Consider the following 13,037-nt stretch of genomic DNA (forward strand, 5'->3'; position numbering starts at 1 on the left):
AAGAAGGAGTAAGGTGAGCATCAGGCCAGACCACAGCGACAGGCTCAGTCACGACTTCTGATCCAGGACTCAAGATCTACCTTATTATAGACTTCCTATCTCATTATTATTACATTACATTACATGTTACTTGTTAGACGCTTTTATTCAAAGCGACTTACATACTCAATACTGTGGGCAATCCCCACAGGAGCAATTTGGGGTGAAGTGTCTTGCCCAGGGACACAACGACATGCTGACTGCAGTGGGGTTTTAACCACTATTGACGATTTTGACTTAACATCTCAAAACAATGACTTCCTATCTCAATATGGGACGGGAGGCGTGTGGCGCAGTGGGTAGGTGCACTGATCTTCGAATCAGAGGATAGAAAGTTCGAGTCCCACTGCAGTCAGCATGTCGTTGTGTCCCTGGGCAAGACACTTCACCCCAAAATTGTTCCTGTGGGGATTGCCCACAGTATTGAGTCACTTTGGATAAAAGCGTCTAACATGTAATATTACTTACTATCTTATTATTTTGACTGAGTATTTCAAAACAATGACTTACTATCTCTTTATTTTCACACAGTATCTCAGAATCCACTAGCCAGCACTGCAGCTCCAGCATCAAGCCACCTTTATTTAGGGTGGAGTGCAGAGAAAAGGGTCAGGTGGAGTTGAGGACTGCAGAGAGAAGCTGCTCTGTAGTCTGGTGGAAGGGCAACATTTACTTCACCTGCCAGACAGCAGCAGGGTGAACGGGCTGGGGCAGAAGTTGGTATTGACCCAATAACATCAACATGTATAAAAATGTCTCACATGTGTGCCAGAATTTACAGCACGATCATAAACAAATTGTGCATATAGTTGAGGGGCTGTAAGGTATGAGAGACAGCGTCTGGAAACACACTGGAGTCCTTTTACACATGAGGGATGATCAGGAAATAGCTTAATACCTTAAGTGATCATTGAATAATTATTTAATGGAATGGAATGTGTGATTTTTACTATTTTAAGTGGATATACTGTATATCTGCAAATGTAACGTGTCAAAAAATATAGTCAATGCAAGGAAAAAATACAGAAACAAAAAATAATTCCCTTTTAAGCCATTTGTTCCATTTGTGGAATATAATCGGCTAATGGTCCACAGTCAATATTTGACCACATTTAAGAGACCGAAGCCATATAAATGTAAAGAATGTTAGCTGTTGTGTTTGTCTTGATTACAAAGTTATGTGTATAGAGAGGCGAAGTCCCTCCCCTTCCGGTTGAGCTCCATGGGACCTTATTTCGGAAAAGTTATGCATTGAAGTCAATGGAGAGAAAGATTATCTTTCGATCCCATTTAAATTGTGCCACGAATTACACATATGATGTTTGTCAATTTAAAAGATAATTTTACAAGTCAACAAAAAAAAAAATGTGTCGTAAAACTGTGAAGTAACACTTTTTTTTGTGTGAACCGCTCAATGACCTACATCTCCCGTCTCGCACCACACACCAAGACGGCCGTCACCTTGGCACATTTCACTTCTTTCTTTCAGAATGAGGCGAAAAGTATTAAAAGAGGTGAAAATCACTACAAGTCTGGGCATGTTGAGAGCTGTACATACACAAAAGGGGAGTTAGTCGGTTCCGTAAGAGCCAGCATGCGGGACCGGGATTCTGGGATTTGTAGTCTTTCTAGTTGCGTATTTTTCAGTCTTATATTTCAAGTTTTACAACAAACTGTGACTTTTTTGACATGGAAATTATTAATTAAGATTGACAAACATCATATGTGTAATTCGTGGCACAATTCAAACTGGATCGAAAGATAATCTTTCTCTCTCCATTGACTTCAATGCATAACTTTTCCGAAATAAGGTCCCATGAGTCCCACCGGAAGGGGAGGGACTTCGCCTCTCTAAACTCCCTAACACAACTAAAGGCTTCACTGTATTCCTGAAAAAAGAAAAAAACACAAAACCAGCATTTTTAATCATCTCTATTTAGACAGAAAAACATAAACTTTGACTGCTTTTCTGTGACTCTTACCTGAACCTGTGGACATTAAGAGAAAAAAGAACGAGACCATTCACAACAGTTTAAATATTGGCAGTCTTTATTTTAACAAGACTAAGAAATGTTGTTTAATATACATTTTCTCTTACAATTGAACATCTATCTCATCGTGTTTTTCCATAACATTTAGGAGATACTCTGACAAGTAAAAATCTGGTGTACTGTTACGGCCTCTTTTAGAGACATCTAAACCGGCTGTTCTTTATTTACACTTTTTTTTTGTATTCTTCTCAGTCAGTCACTCATTTAGAAAATGAGTCCTTTCTGTTCTTGTGGGCCGAGGGCTGATGGAAGGCTTTCGATACCGACTGAACCTTTAAGTCCCTGGACTCAAGTCGCTCTGCGGATCGAGTGAACAACATCCAGCCGCTGGACCAACTCCCGCCTGCTGGAACATGTTGCTGCCCTGGCCCGCAAGCACAGACATTTACCATCGTCACCGCGACTCTGACTCTCAGAAAGTCGGGTTTCTTCACACTCGACACAACTTCCTCCACATGACGTGAACACATGCATAAGCCCTGCTAGAAATGTAGTTGGAAACACAAAAAACAAACTGGTAACGGGCGGAGGTAACCAAGTTGCGGAAACACAGCTTATCTTTCTTTTTAAATTAAGGCTTCTGTATTTTTTACTTGGGTTGCTTAGCCGTTTTCTCAAAGTCTCATTTTTTTATATCGATGTCCTTGTTGATTTAATTGGTGACATCACTTCACTGCTTTTTGAAAGAAAATGTCATGTAAGTTTTACAATCAACCTGTCAATTTCAAAGCGTAAAGAGGCACAAGCATTATTCACCATCTGTAACTGCGGGACATTTTTTCAGACTAAAGTTAAACAAGCCAATCTTTTTTCAGTTTTTACAAAATGCATATTCAGAGCCCCCAAATCCAATCTAATCAATTAGAAATCAATTATTTCCACCTAGGTTTTGCATATCGAAACATGAATACTGTATTTTGGATCATCTATGTCAGTTCTAAAAGCATGTTTTGCAATGACGTTAAAATACATGCATAAGTTACTATACACAACTCAAGGCAGCATCATTTTAAAGATGAAATAGCAACTTGTCATCAAATTAAAAAGGTATAAAAAAAACCATCTTGTGTTGTGCTTGTCAGCTGTTAACATCCTCAAGATATGGAATCCGAGCAGAGAAAAAAAAAAAACATCTACATTATAATTTCTTTACCTCAAGAAGTTGCTGATAATGTACCAAGGATAAAAAAAAGAAAAGATCAAGCACCATACATTGCATTCAATTTGGTAGCACTCGTGACAATACTTCAACATTCCACCAGCAGTAGAAATGATGAGGATGAGGATAGGTCGATCAAATGAGTCCGTTTATACCCACGCACGCCGCTAAAGAGGCACGAGTGAGTATTAAGGAACGGGGGATGTTGGCTGACAGAAAAAAAAAAACGAGCACCAACAAAAAGGTGCACACTAACCGAAAGTGCCCCCGATATCTGTGCACAGCGTCCTCTTCCACCACCTAAAAAAAACTAGCAGTAAAATCCACTGTAGTACCTAATATATATCTTCATACCAAAAATAGCTAAACATTACAACACCTCTTCAACATAAAACCCTGTATTAAAATAATCTTTTTCTTGATTTCATTTGATCAAAGCACTGTCTTTTGTTTCTCTTCTCTAGTTTTAATGTGAACATACGTGTCGCCGCCTTTCTCTTGTCATACAATAAGACTGTATAGAGTCAGATCCTCCCGCGCTGACCTGAGCTTTACAGTACCAAAAAAAAGGGGCTTTCAGGACTTGTCAGCTTTTGCCTTCTCTAGGGTTAATGCCAGGGGGAGTCGTCCTCCTCCTTCCACGCCAGCTACCTTTCACCGACTCTATCAGACACTTTCCACTCACTAGCTTGCGTTGACGATGAGAGCATGCATGAGGTATGACCCTACGGTTGAACTGTTTACGCTGAGGAAACAAATGAAGCAAATGAAAAGTTGTTGTAATGCTCAAAACAGGCTGCACTTTAGGCTTGCTCCCAAAATGCTCTTCTAGAAAATGATTCCATCTCCGGGTCAAACATAAATACCTGTGATGTCACTTCTATCGCTGTATTTCTGAGAATTTACTTAACCGTCTCTCCAAAGCAAACAAACGCTTGGACTTTTCTTCAGTTGAGGCTTGTAAATGGCACACACTTTGACAGTATGCGTATCTAATGATTGTTTTGAATTGTTGATTTATAAAATCAGATGATTTGTTGATCTCCGAATAAATGAAAGAAAGAGCATCCTCAGAAATATGAAGATATGTCGCACCACAGGCACTCCATGTTTAACCAAACATCTGGCTCTACTAAGATATCCGATGGCAATCATTGAAGAAGGCACACAAGTGTATATGAGATTAATTTGCCAAAACAAGTATATGATGTCTGTATGCTGCACGCAGAACCATAGTGGAGCTCCGAAAGAGCCATAAGAAGGTTTATCTGGGGGTAAAAAGGGGGAAAAGGTGTATCTCTTGGGAGGAAATGTTGCTGTACACTGATGTCCTTAAAAACATACAAACAAATAATTAAAAGTGAAGTTATTGTAATATTAAGAAGAGTCTTTCCCCCCCCCAAATGGCGGACAGTCCAAGGTCCTGAAGGCAGTCTTTTTTTAAAGTCTCTCTGACAGTTTTCTCCTTCGCTCCGTCATTTCCTGGTCGTTTCTCTTCCTCTTCCTGCCCAGCCAGTTTTATCTCAAGTGGGGAGCGAGCAGGGCCAGGGCCAGCCCGCAGAGCGCCAGCGCCATGCCCCCCTGGGAGGCCACGCCCCCGTTTGATCTATCTTTGGCCAACACAGGAACCTGGGGTTTGCCGGGGTTCGGCGGAGTGGAGAAGTAGATGTCGTCGCATGGTGGAGAGTCGCAACCGCTGCCGCTCTCCTCATCTCCACTGGTTTCCTCGTCTAGAAAAAATAAAAAGAGACCAGGGTCAGATTTGTTCAACTGGGGAATAACGTCATAGAGAAATAAATGGTGAAGTAAACCCTCCTCACCATTATCAGAGACAGAGATGTCATTGCCGCTGTGTGCAGCCTTAAGCCAGCTGGTCATTTCCTTCAAAGCTGCGATCTGACTGCGGATCACGGTGTCCGGCTTTGTAATGTCAACCTCCACGTCAGGGTTTAATCCCTGATTGGCCAGTCCGTTGGCGATGACAACTGATTCGTACCTGTGTAGAGTAAGAGTCAATATTAGTCAAGATGTTGGATTATGTTACCTAAAATACAGCAGCATTTTGATTCAGTGTGTTTTCGTACCTGCTTTTTGCTGTTCCGTTCCAGCACTCGTCCCCGGCTTCGATCCTCTCGCCTGCACACACCGTCTCCGGCAGTGTGGACCAGAACTTCTTTGCGTGTTTCAGCTTCTTCTTCACGTCAGTTGTCTGAGAAAAAGAAAGAAACTTGTCAGACAGTTTACTTAAAGCTAAGCAACAGTTTTGGAGTCGTGCTTTGGATTGTTTCTCGTCCGTACCAAGCGATCTAAACTGGTCCCGGCGGCGGTGGTGGGCCTGGCGTCGGGACTGTAAGGGCGGAAGCGTCCGTTAAAGCCGGTGTCTTTGATGGAGCGCTTGGAACGGAAGGCCACGCTTGGTTTAGGCTGCCCACATCCTTGAAAAACCTGTGATGAATAAAAGAAACTTAGTGGAAATGATCTCCTCATTTTCTTGTCTTTCTTTTTAAACACAGTGAAATGATACCTACTTTCTGCGACACCTGCATGCTGTTCTCCTGCATGTTCATGATGGCCTCAGAAATCTTAACGTCGATGGGATCCATGACGGACTCGAAGTTAAAGGGGCCCTCGAGCCTCTCGGCCAGACTGAGCATGGCGTCTGAAAACCAGAACAGGAGAAATTAAATTAAAAAAGAGAAAAGGACATTTAGTCATTCTTCAAACAAGGATGATGTAACAAAAATCTGCCACTAGGGGGAAGCACACGCCCGAGAGAAGGAGATATTAAGGTGATAAAGAGCCCTCAGATTGTGGCAGAGTAGTAGGAAGCAGCAGAAACCAGACGCCTGCACAAATTCAGGTATCGCTGGTTCATAATCCAGGAAAGATCACGCAGGGCTGTCATGTGGAATAAATATAATACATCCACAGAGAGTGGATACACCACCCTGAGTGTAATGAAACTCATCTGTGTGTGTTTACACAACACAGGCGCTGCATTCATCTTGTGGGTCACAACATGTACACCTCCCTCTTCTCCCCGCACTTATACGAGACGGTAAAGAATGAGGGACGTGTTTGTACATGATTATATTTTACAGTAAACACTGTGTTGCTAGGTTGAAAATGCTCTTGCTTAAGTAGAGTGCAAAAATTACACTTGGGGAAAAAGAATGATACATCTCTTATCTAATTAGCCCCATCATGTCATACTGGTTTCATGCCCACAGGGGGACAGAGGGGTGCATGTTTAGATAAGGCTGAAGAAGATTAGATCACACTTTAATGATTCTACAGTGATATACAAGCGCTGCAGTGGCAACTTGTAAAAGGAACTCAGTAGCAGGGAGTTGTATAAATACACTTTGGTGCCAAATCAAATAGCAGGGCGCACTCTGGGGCGGGTTGGTCTAATAACGGCTGCAGGAGGTGTCCTTGACTTACCGAGGAAATTGTTCCATTCGGTGTCCAAGTCGGCCTGGTTGGCCAAACAGCCGCGCAGCACGTTCAGACAGTAGTTCTGGCAGGGCTTCAGCGCCACTTGGCCCGAGCAGTAGGGACAGTACAACATCTTCATGGCGGCTCGCACACAGCTGGGAGACGCGCTGACCTGGAGGAGGCAGGGGGCAGTTAGCATGCTGTTATCATCTCACCACAGCGAGAACACTCGTCCAGCACAATCCTGGAAAAACATGCCATACCAGAGCAGTCTGTGCTTTGTTATCAGAGACTGTAATGGAACTACAAATGTTTTTTCCAAGATATGAAGTTAGAAACACACAAAAAAAAAAGGACGCTTTCTGGAAATACTTGTCCGGTATCAGGTTGACTGCTTCACAAGCACCTCTAACTTACCGTGGAAACTTTGTTGACCACGTCAGGCATGAGCGTCAGGCCCTTCACAAAGGTACGCGCGGCGACGAATGCACGCGTCAGCTGGATGCGGAGTTTGCGCGGCACGTCTCCGAAGGGCTGCAGCTGCTCCGTGTGCCGGCTGACGCACTCCATGTAGGCGTCGCTGAACTCGTACTGCACGTTGACCAGCCGGAACATCCTCTCCAGGAGGTCGGCCCAGAAGTCTGACAGCATGGTGTCCAGGTTGACAGCGGCGCCGCCCGACACGTAGTACCTGGTCAGCGCCTCGAAGAAGTTCTTGAACAGCTCGGCGTTCTGCACGTACATCATCCCGTACGTCCGCACGAACATGTTGTGCAGCGACAGCTCTGCGTTTTTCAGAAGCTCACGGAAAAACTCTGGAGAAAAGACAGAGGAGGGGAGGGGGGGGTTATTGAGATGACCAAATGCTGAGGCTGCCAATAGAACAATAACATTTTCCATTGTTAACATTTCTTGTCTACAGGGTGGGATCTTTGTTGAAGATGTTACAAAGGAAATGGAATTTGTATGATGGATACCATATTGCTACAGAGACTGATTTGATCAATCTTTAACTCAATGCCTTCTTCTGATTTTACTTGTTTGGTCAAAGTGAATTCACACTTTGGGGGTTTTCCATAACAAAACATGAGGAACCACAAGGTTTTCATCAAGTCATTGCAATATCCCGATTCCAGCTTCACTGCAGTTTATGCAAATAAATAAACCATTGCTGTTGTCAGACAAAATAACATTCAAAAGTAACATTTTGCAAACACAAGGCTGTTTTATAGCACATCTAAAGATCAGGACACCTCACTCTTTGGCGTTATTCATGCACTGCTGCCACCAGTTTAAATCTAGAGTGACGGTTATTCCACTTCACCTGTGCCCATGTCCTGACACTTTGAGTAGCTCAACAGAAACAGCTTAAGCATAACATCTTGGATAAAAAGGCAAAGGAATGTATAGCGGGGAGGGGGACGGTTGGAAAATGGGGAGATGAGAGTGTTTGGGGGGTGAAAGGTGGAGCCGGAGCATCTCTGTCAGGCTGAACGAGGCTCTGTTGCCATTCAGCGGAGACGTCTCTCCACATCAAGCCGCTTCAAACTGACCACCATCAATGGCATTTTTCTGTTGTCACATTCCATTCGCTCTCCTTTCTCCCGGCTTGTCTTGGGACTGTCCTTCAGAGGCATTTTCAATAGGATTACTGAATAATGCGACCCCCGCCCCCCCCCCCATATGTGGACCTGTACCCCCCCCATCCAGCCCTGCATCTCCCTCCCTCCGCTGCTGCTTTCACTTCATCAGTTCCTTCAGAGAGCTCTCTTCACTAGAGACAGGGAACAATGACCTACTTCATCCTGAGGAATGTCCATCACCCCCCTCGCCGCCTTCCCACCCCCAATAATCCAGGCCCCCCCCTTCTCCCACAGACACCACCCACCCCCCCAACTTTCTTAATCTGTACAAAATGAGAATTCCTCGGAGTCTGTGAAAAATGCTTCACCTTCAGTCTCGTGTGCATGCAGGCATTCACTCGGCCCCTTTCACTCATCTCCCTTTTTGATTTTATCCTCTCTACGTCTGCTCCCGTGTCCCCGCTGCAGATTCTCCGGGTGCCCTCTGCTTGGCTTTGAAATGTAAAGTTCCCATGCTCTCAGAGAGAGCGCACACACACACACACACACACACACACACACACACACACACACACACACACACACACACACACACACACACACACACACACACACACACACACACACACACACACACACACACACACACACACACACACACACACACACACACACACACACACACACACACACACCACACACACACACACACACACACACACACACACACACACACACACACACACACACACACACACACACACACACACACACACACACACACACACACACACACACACACACACACACACACACACACACACACACACACACACACACACACACACACACACACACACACACACACACACACACAGAGAGTAGTGCTACCACTTCCACTTCAGACTGACACACTAAAAAGAAAAAATGAGGGGGTGAGGGCGGGTTAAGTTGAGGGCTTTTTTAACTCCAAATCCCCACTGTGTCGCCAAGGATACCGGAAACATTGCAGCCCCCTCCATTTACCTCCCCGCCATCATTGCCCCCCCCCCCCAACCAACACGCACGCATACACACACAAAGCCAGGGGAGAGGGCACCAAGTTCCACGCTCCATTGACAGAGATTAAAACAAAAGGTTTCACCCCCCACCCCTGGAATGTCATAGTAGCCACAAGTTTAAAGTCAGTGAAAGGAGACGAAGGAGGAGGAGGAGGAGGAGGAAGAGGCACGGAGCAGGAGGACAACCAGCAACTTCTCCATTTCCTTTCTGCAGTTTATTAGAGCGGTAATGCCTATATGCTAAACAGATAAGCCCGGTAATGAGCTAGGACAAACTCACTGGTTAAAAAGATTGTAGCCTGTGCAGGGTGTGTGTGTGTGAGTGATGGCAGTATAAGGAGGGGGGGGGGGGGCTCTTTGGCTCAAGCAGAGGGTCTGAAGTATGAGCAGCATTACACAGGCATCTTGCATTGTCATTAAAAACTGTTTATGACACGCAGCCGTCTGCCAACGGGCCGAGGAGCCGAGCACTCCCTCAGGATTTTTTTCCATAAGAAAATGCGCCTGTCGCTCAGCCAAGGGTCTGAGAGAATGTGGGTGAAAGGTTACACTGGGGGAGAATGTAAACTGTTGCGAAAAAAGTAAGTATAGGAGGACAAGTCCTGGTTTCCTGTGAGTATTCCTCCTTCCCTTTTCTCCCTCCCCTCAGCCTGTCATCGTTTCCACATGTTGCCGAGAAAAGGCCCCAAATTATGAGCGATGATTTTAGGCTCAATCCATCACAGAGGAGCTGACCGATCTCCTCCCACTCCTCCCTCCTACTTCCTCCTCCGAGGAGCTTCTCCCCCGCTCCCCCCCACCGTGTCCCTATAAACTCTGCTCCTCCCAATCCCCAGCCCAGGCAGTAATTGCATCCTATTTGTGCCAATTAGTCCCTGCGCTTCTCCCTTTTCTTATGGGATGGGATTCTGTCCCTCCTGCTGTTGGACTTAAGAGCCTTGGATGGATGTCTCTCTGTGTGTGTGTGTGTGTGTGTGTGTGTGTGTGTGTGTGTGTGTGTGTGTGTGTGTGTGTGTGTGTGTGTGTGTGTGTGTGTGTGTGTGTGTGTGTGTGTGTGTGTGTGTGTGTGTGTGTGTGTGTGTGTGTGTGCGTGTGTGTGTGTGTGTGTGTGTGTGTGTGTGTGTGTGTGTCTGGAGACAAGGGGCCTTAATCCAAGTGCTTAAATCCCAGACATAGGCCCTGCTCTGCTGGAAGGGGTCAGTGCAACAGGACAGACAGGCGGAGGCCAGGACAAACACACAGAGAGAGTGGAGAACTATTTCTGGCCCTGGTCTTAATTGGCCATGACTCCCAGCTCCGGGCGCATGATGAGAGCCTGCCTAATCACATACACCACTTCCTGTTAGTGTGTGCGTGTTGTTGTTGTGTCTGCCTTAGTGTACAGATGCAGCTGTGTTTACGTTCGTTGCACTTCTCGTGAACGATTAGCTTACGTCATTGCCGTGAAAGTCCAGCTCGGTAACAGCGATCCAATAAAGAACTTCCTGTGCTAGCTTCAGAGACAGGAAGTGTCTCCTTTAGGGTCTCCGTGTGACAACGGGAAAGAAAAGGATGGCAACCCGAGCCTGTCACAGTATCCAGTGAGAGGGACGGTCTAATGGCCCAGGTGGAAGAGAGCACAGCAGGCTTTGTAAAGAGATACCACATCTAACAGTACCTGCCTACAGTGATTTGGGGGGGGGGGGGGGGGGGGAGAAGGACTGCCCCGACTCAATAGCTGTTAAAGTTTTGTCCATTTCTATGCTTGATTAAATGTTACATTTACAGCCACAATAAAAAAGAAATGTCAAAATAATGATGTTTCTTGTATCAGTTACTCAAAATACAAATAAAAAAGACCCAGAACTACTTCTTTCGTCTTGCTATCTTCTCTGATGCTTAACAGTCAGACAGGAACACATCCATTATTAAATGTGCAGACAATAAGAACTTCACCATGCAGCCCCTGTAGACCAAACGCAACGCGGCTACAAGACATGTGTCTGTCTGTCTTTCTTATTGTGCGTGTACTGCTACGTTCTCAGAAGAAAAGACCACCCAGCAAGAAAAAGGTGAATTTGTATATGCAACTGTACATTACATTTAATGAAAAGATATTGCCAAATTAAGTAGTTAGTTAAATTACTAATTTTGTACATAGAATTTTGGGGAATGTAAATCTGCAATGATTATTAAATGAAAAAGCAAAGGAAAATCTACAAATATTTTCATATTAAAATAAAGACATTTTCTTTTCACTTGTTTTAAACTAAATATTCACTAAAATGTGAATATTTTCAGGTTTTAGTTGTCTCTGTTACGATGAATATATTTGGGTTGAGGACGTTAGACTATGGACATTTTTTGATGTGTTATTTTCTTATATTTTGCTGTCATTTAAATATTAATTACATGAAAAAGAGACGATTGGATTGTGTTAGAAAGCAGCAAAGACAAAAGAAGAGTGTGGCAAGTGAAGACAAGATGTTAGATTGAAGTAATGCATACATTGGTCGACATGAACAGCCAGACTTTGTGCATGGTGGAAAGAGAAGGGATAGTTCTGAGGGGCAAGGAGAGGGTTTTTGGGAGCGTGGGGCATGAGATGGGACAAAGGGCAGTGCGAGGAGAGAAGAAGAAGAGGGGCGGGACGACTCGAGCAGCCACTGCATTCCGACACGTCACATTCCTGTTCACATCTGGCTGCAATACACACTCTCCTTGTTACTGACTATCCCTTGCTCCCTTTCACGGACACATAACATCTGAAGGTCTCTGACCCGCATTTGTACACACAAAACACGAACATAACAAGCACAATGTCTTCAAAAACCTTAAAATCCAACTCTTTCTACACTTTTCTGTCCTTGTTTTCTTGAATGGCTGCAGCGGTGACACCGGTCTGGTGGCCGATGGTAGTCAAAGCTACCTCGGTGACTCAGCACTGATTCCCATGCTCTCCCACCCGCAGAAGACGGAAACCCGATCCCAATATTTACAGGCGTACACACATGTGCTCACACACAGAGAGGAACAGGAAGTACAGTGAAGACTAAATCTGAAGATGTGTGTGGTCCGTCTGGAAGCGTGCACGTCCCTCTGGAGAGAAGGGGAAGCGGGCAGTGAAGGGGGGGGGGGGGGGGGTGAAGGGGGGCATGGAGGCAGGGGGGTTAGACGCTGAGAGACAGGTGGACGGGCCAACGGACACAGACAGACTGTCTCCGCTCGGGGCAGTGCACTGGCAGGTGGGGGCGTCCGTCAAAGATCATGCAACACAAGTGCAGCTAAGTGGGAAACTGGCCAGCAGCAGCACAGTGCAGGAATGAGTACTAAAAACTGGCCATGAGTTAGCAATTTTGGTTCCCTCATCTAAAAAAATGTAAATTACAGTTTTGGTTAGGGAAAATATTTTCAAAACTACATCCAAAATTCCTCTACTGGTGAATGTCAGAGGCTAAATGAAACCACTAAATGAACATAAGGTAACTTTAGCTTAGCGGTGGTGAGGTAAAGTAATGCAGTTATAGCCTAACAATAGCTTTTTACTTCAGGAGATTGCATTTACAATGAAAAAATCCTAAAAGTGGTATTAATATATAGAGATTATCCTGCTTGACAGAACGTGTAAGTAGCATAAACGTGTGTTTGAGAGCTTATTTGAGTTATAATGGAACATTTTATGAAAAAACCCCATTGCTTTTTGTCGAGGGAACCCTTATGATGCTCA

General features: G+C 44.8%; 1 protein-coding gene across 1 annotated transcript in view; it reads right to left on the reverse strand.

Annotated features, from left to right (window-relative positions):
- Window positions 1-2,070: 2,070 nt before the first annotated feature.
- The window catches only part of gpc4 (glypican 4), a 33,089-nt gene continuing 22,122 nt past the window's right edge, over window positions 2,071-13,037 (reverse strand). The window contains exons 3-9 of the mRNA XM_034121466.1: window positions 7,105-7,502; window positions 6,694-6,859; window positions 5,778-5,908; window positions 5,548-5,694; window positions 5,334-5,458; window positions 5,070-5,245; window positions 2,071-4,979 (exon numbers count right to left, since the gene is read on the reverse strand). Of these exons, the coding sequence (XP_033977357.1) occupies window positions 4,768-4,979; window positions 5,070-5,245; window positions 5,334-5,458; window positions 5,548-5,694; window positions 5,778-5,908; window positions 6,694-6,859; window positions 7,105-7,502 (1,355 nt within the window). The 3' untranslated portion in view covers window positions 2,071-4,767. The remainder of the gene's footprint in view (window positions 4,980-5,069; window positions 5,246-5,333; window positions 5,459-5,547; window positions 5,695-5,777; window positions 5,909-6,693; window positions 6,860-7,104; window positions 7,503-13,037) is intronic.

The sequence above is a fragment of the Trematomus bernacchii genome, unplaced genomic scaffold, assembly GCF_902827165.1.
Source record: "Trematomus bernacchii unplaced genomic scaffold, fTreBer1.1, whole genome shotgun sequence".
Lineage (NCBI taxonomy): Eukaryota > Metazoa > Chordata > Actinopteri > Perciformes > Nototheniidae > Trematomus > Trematomus bernacchii.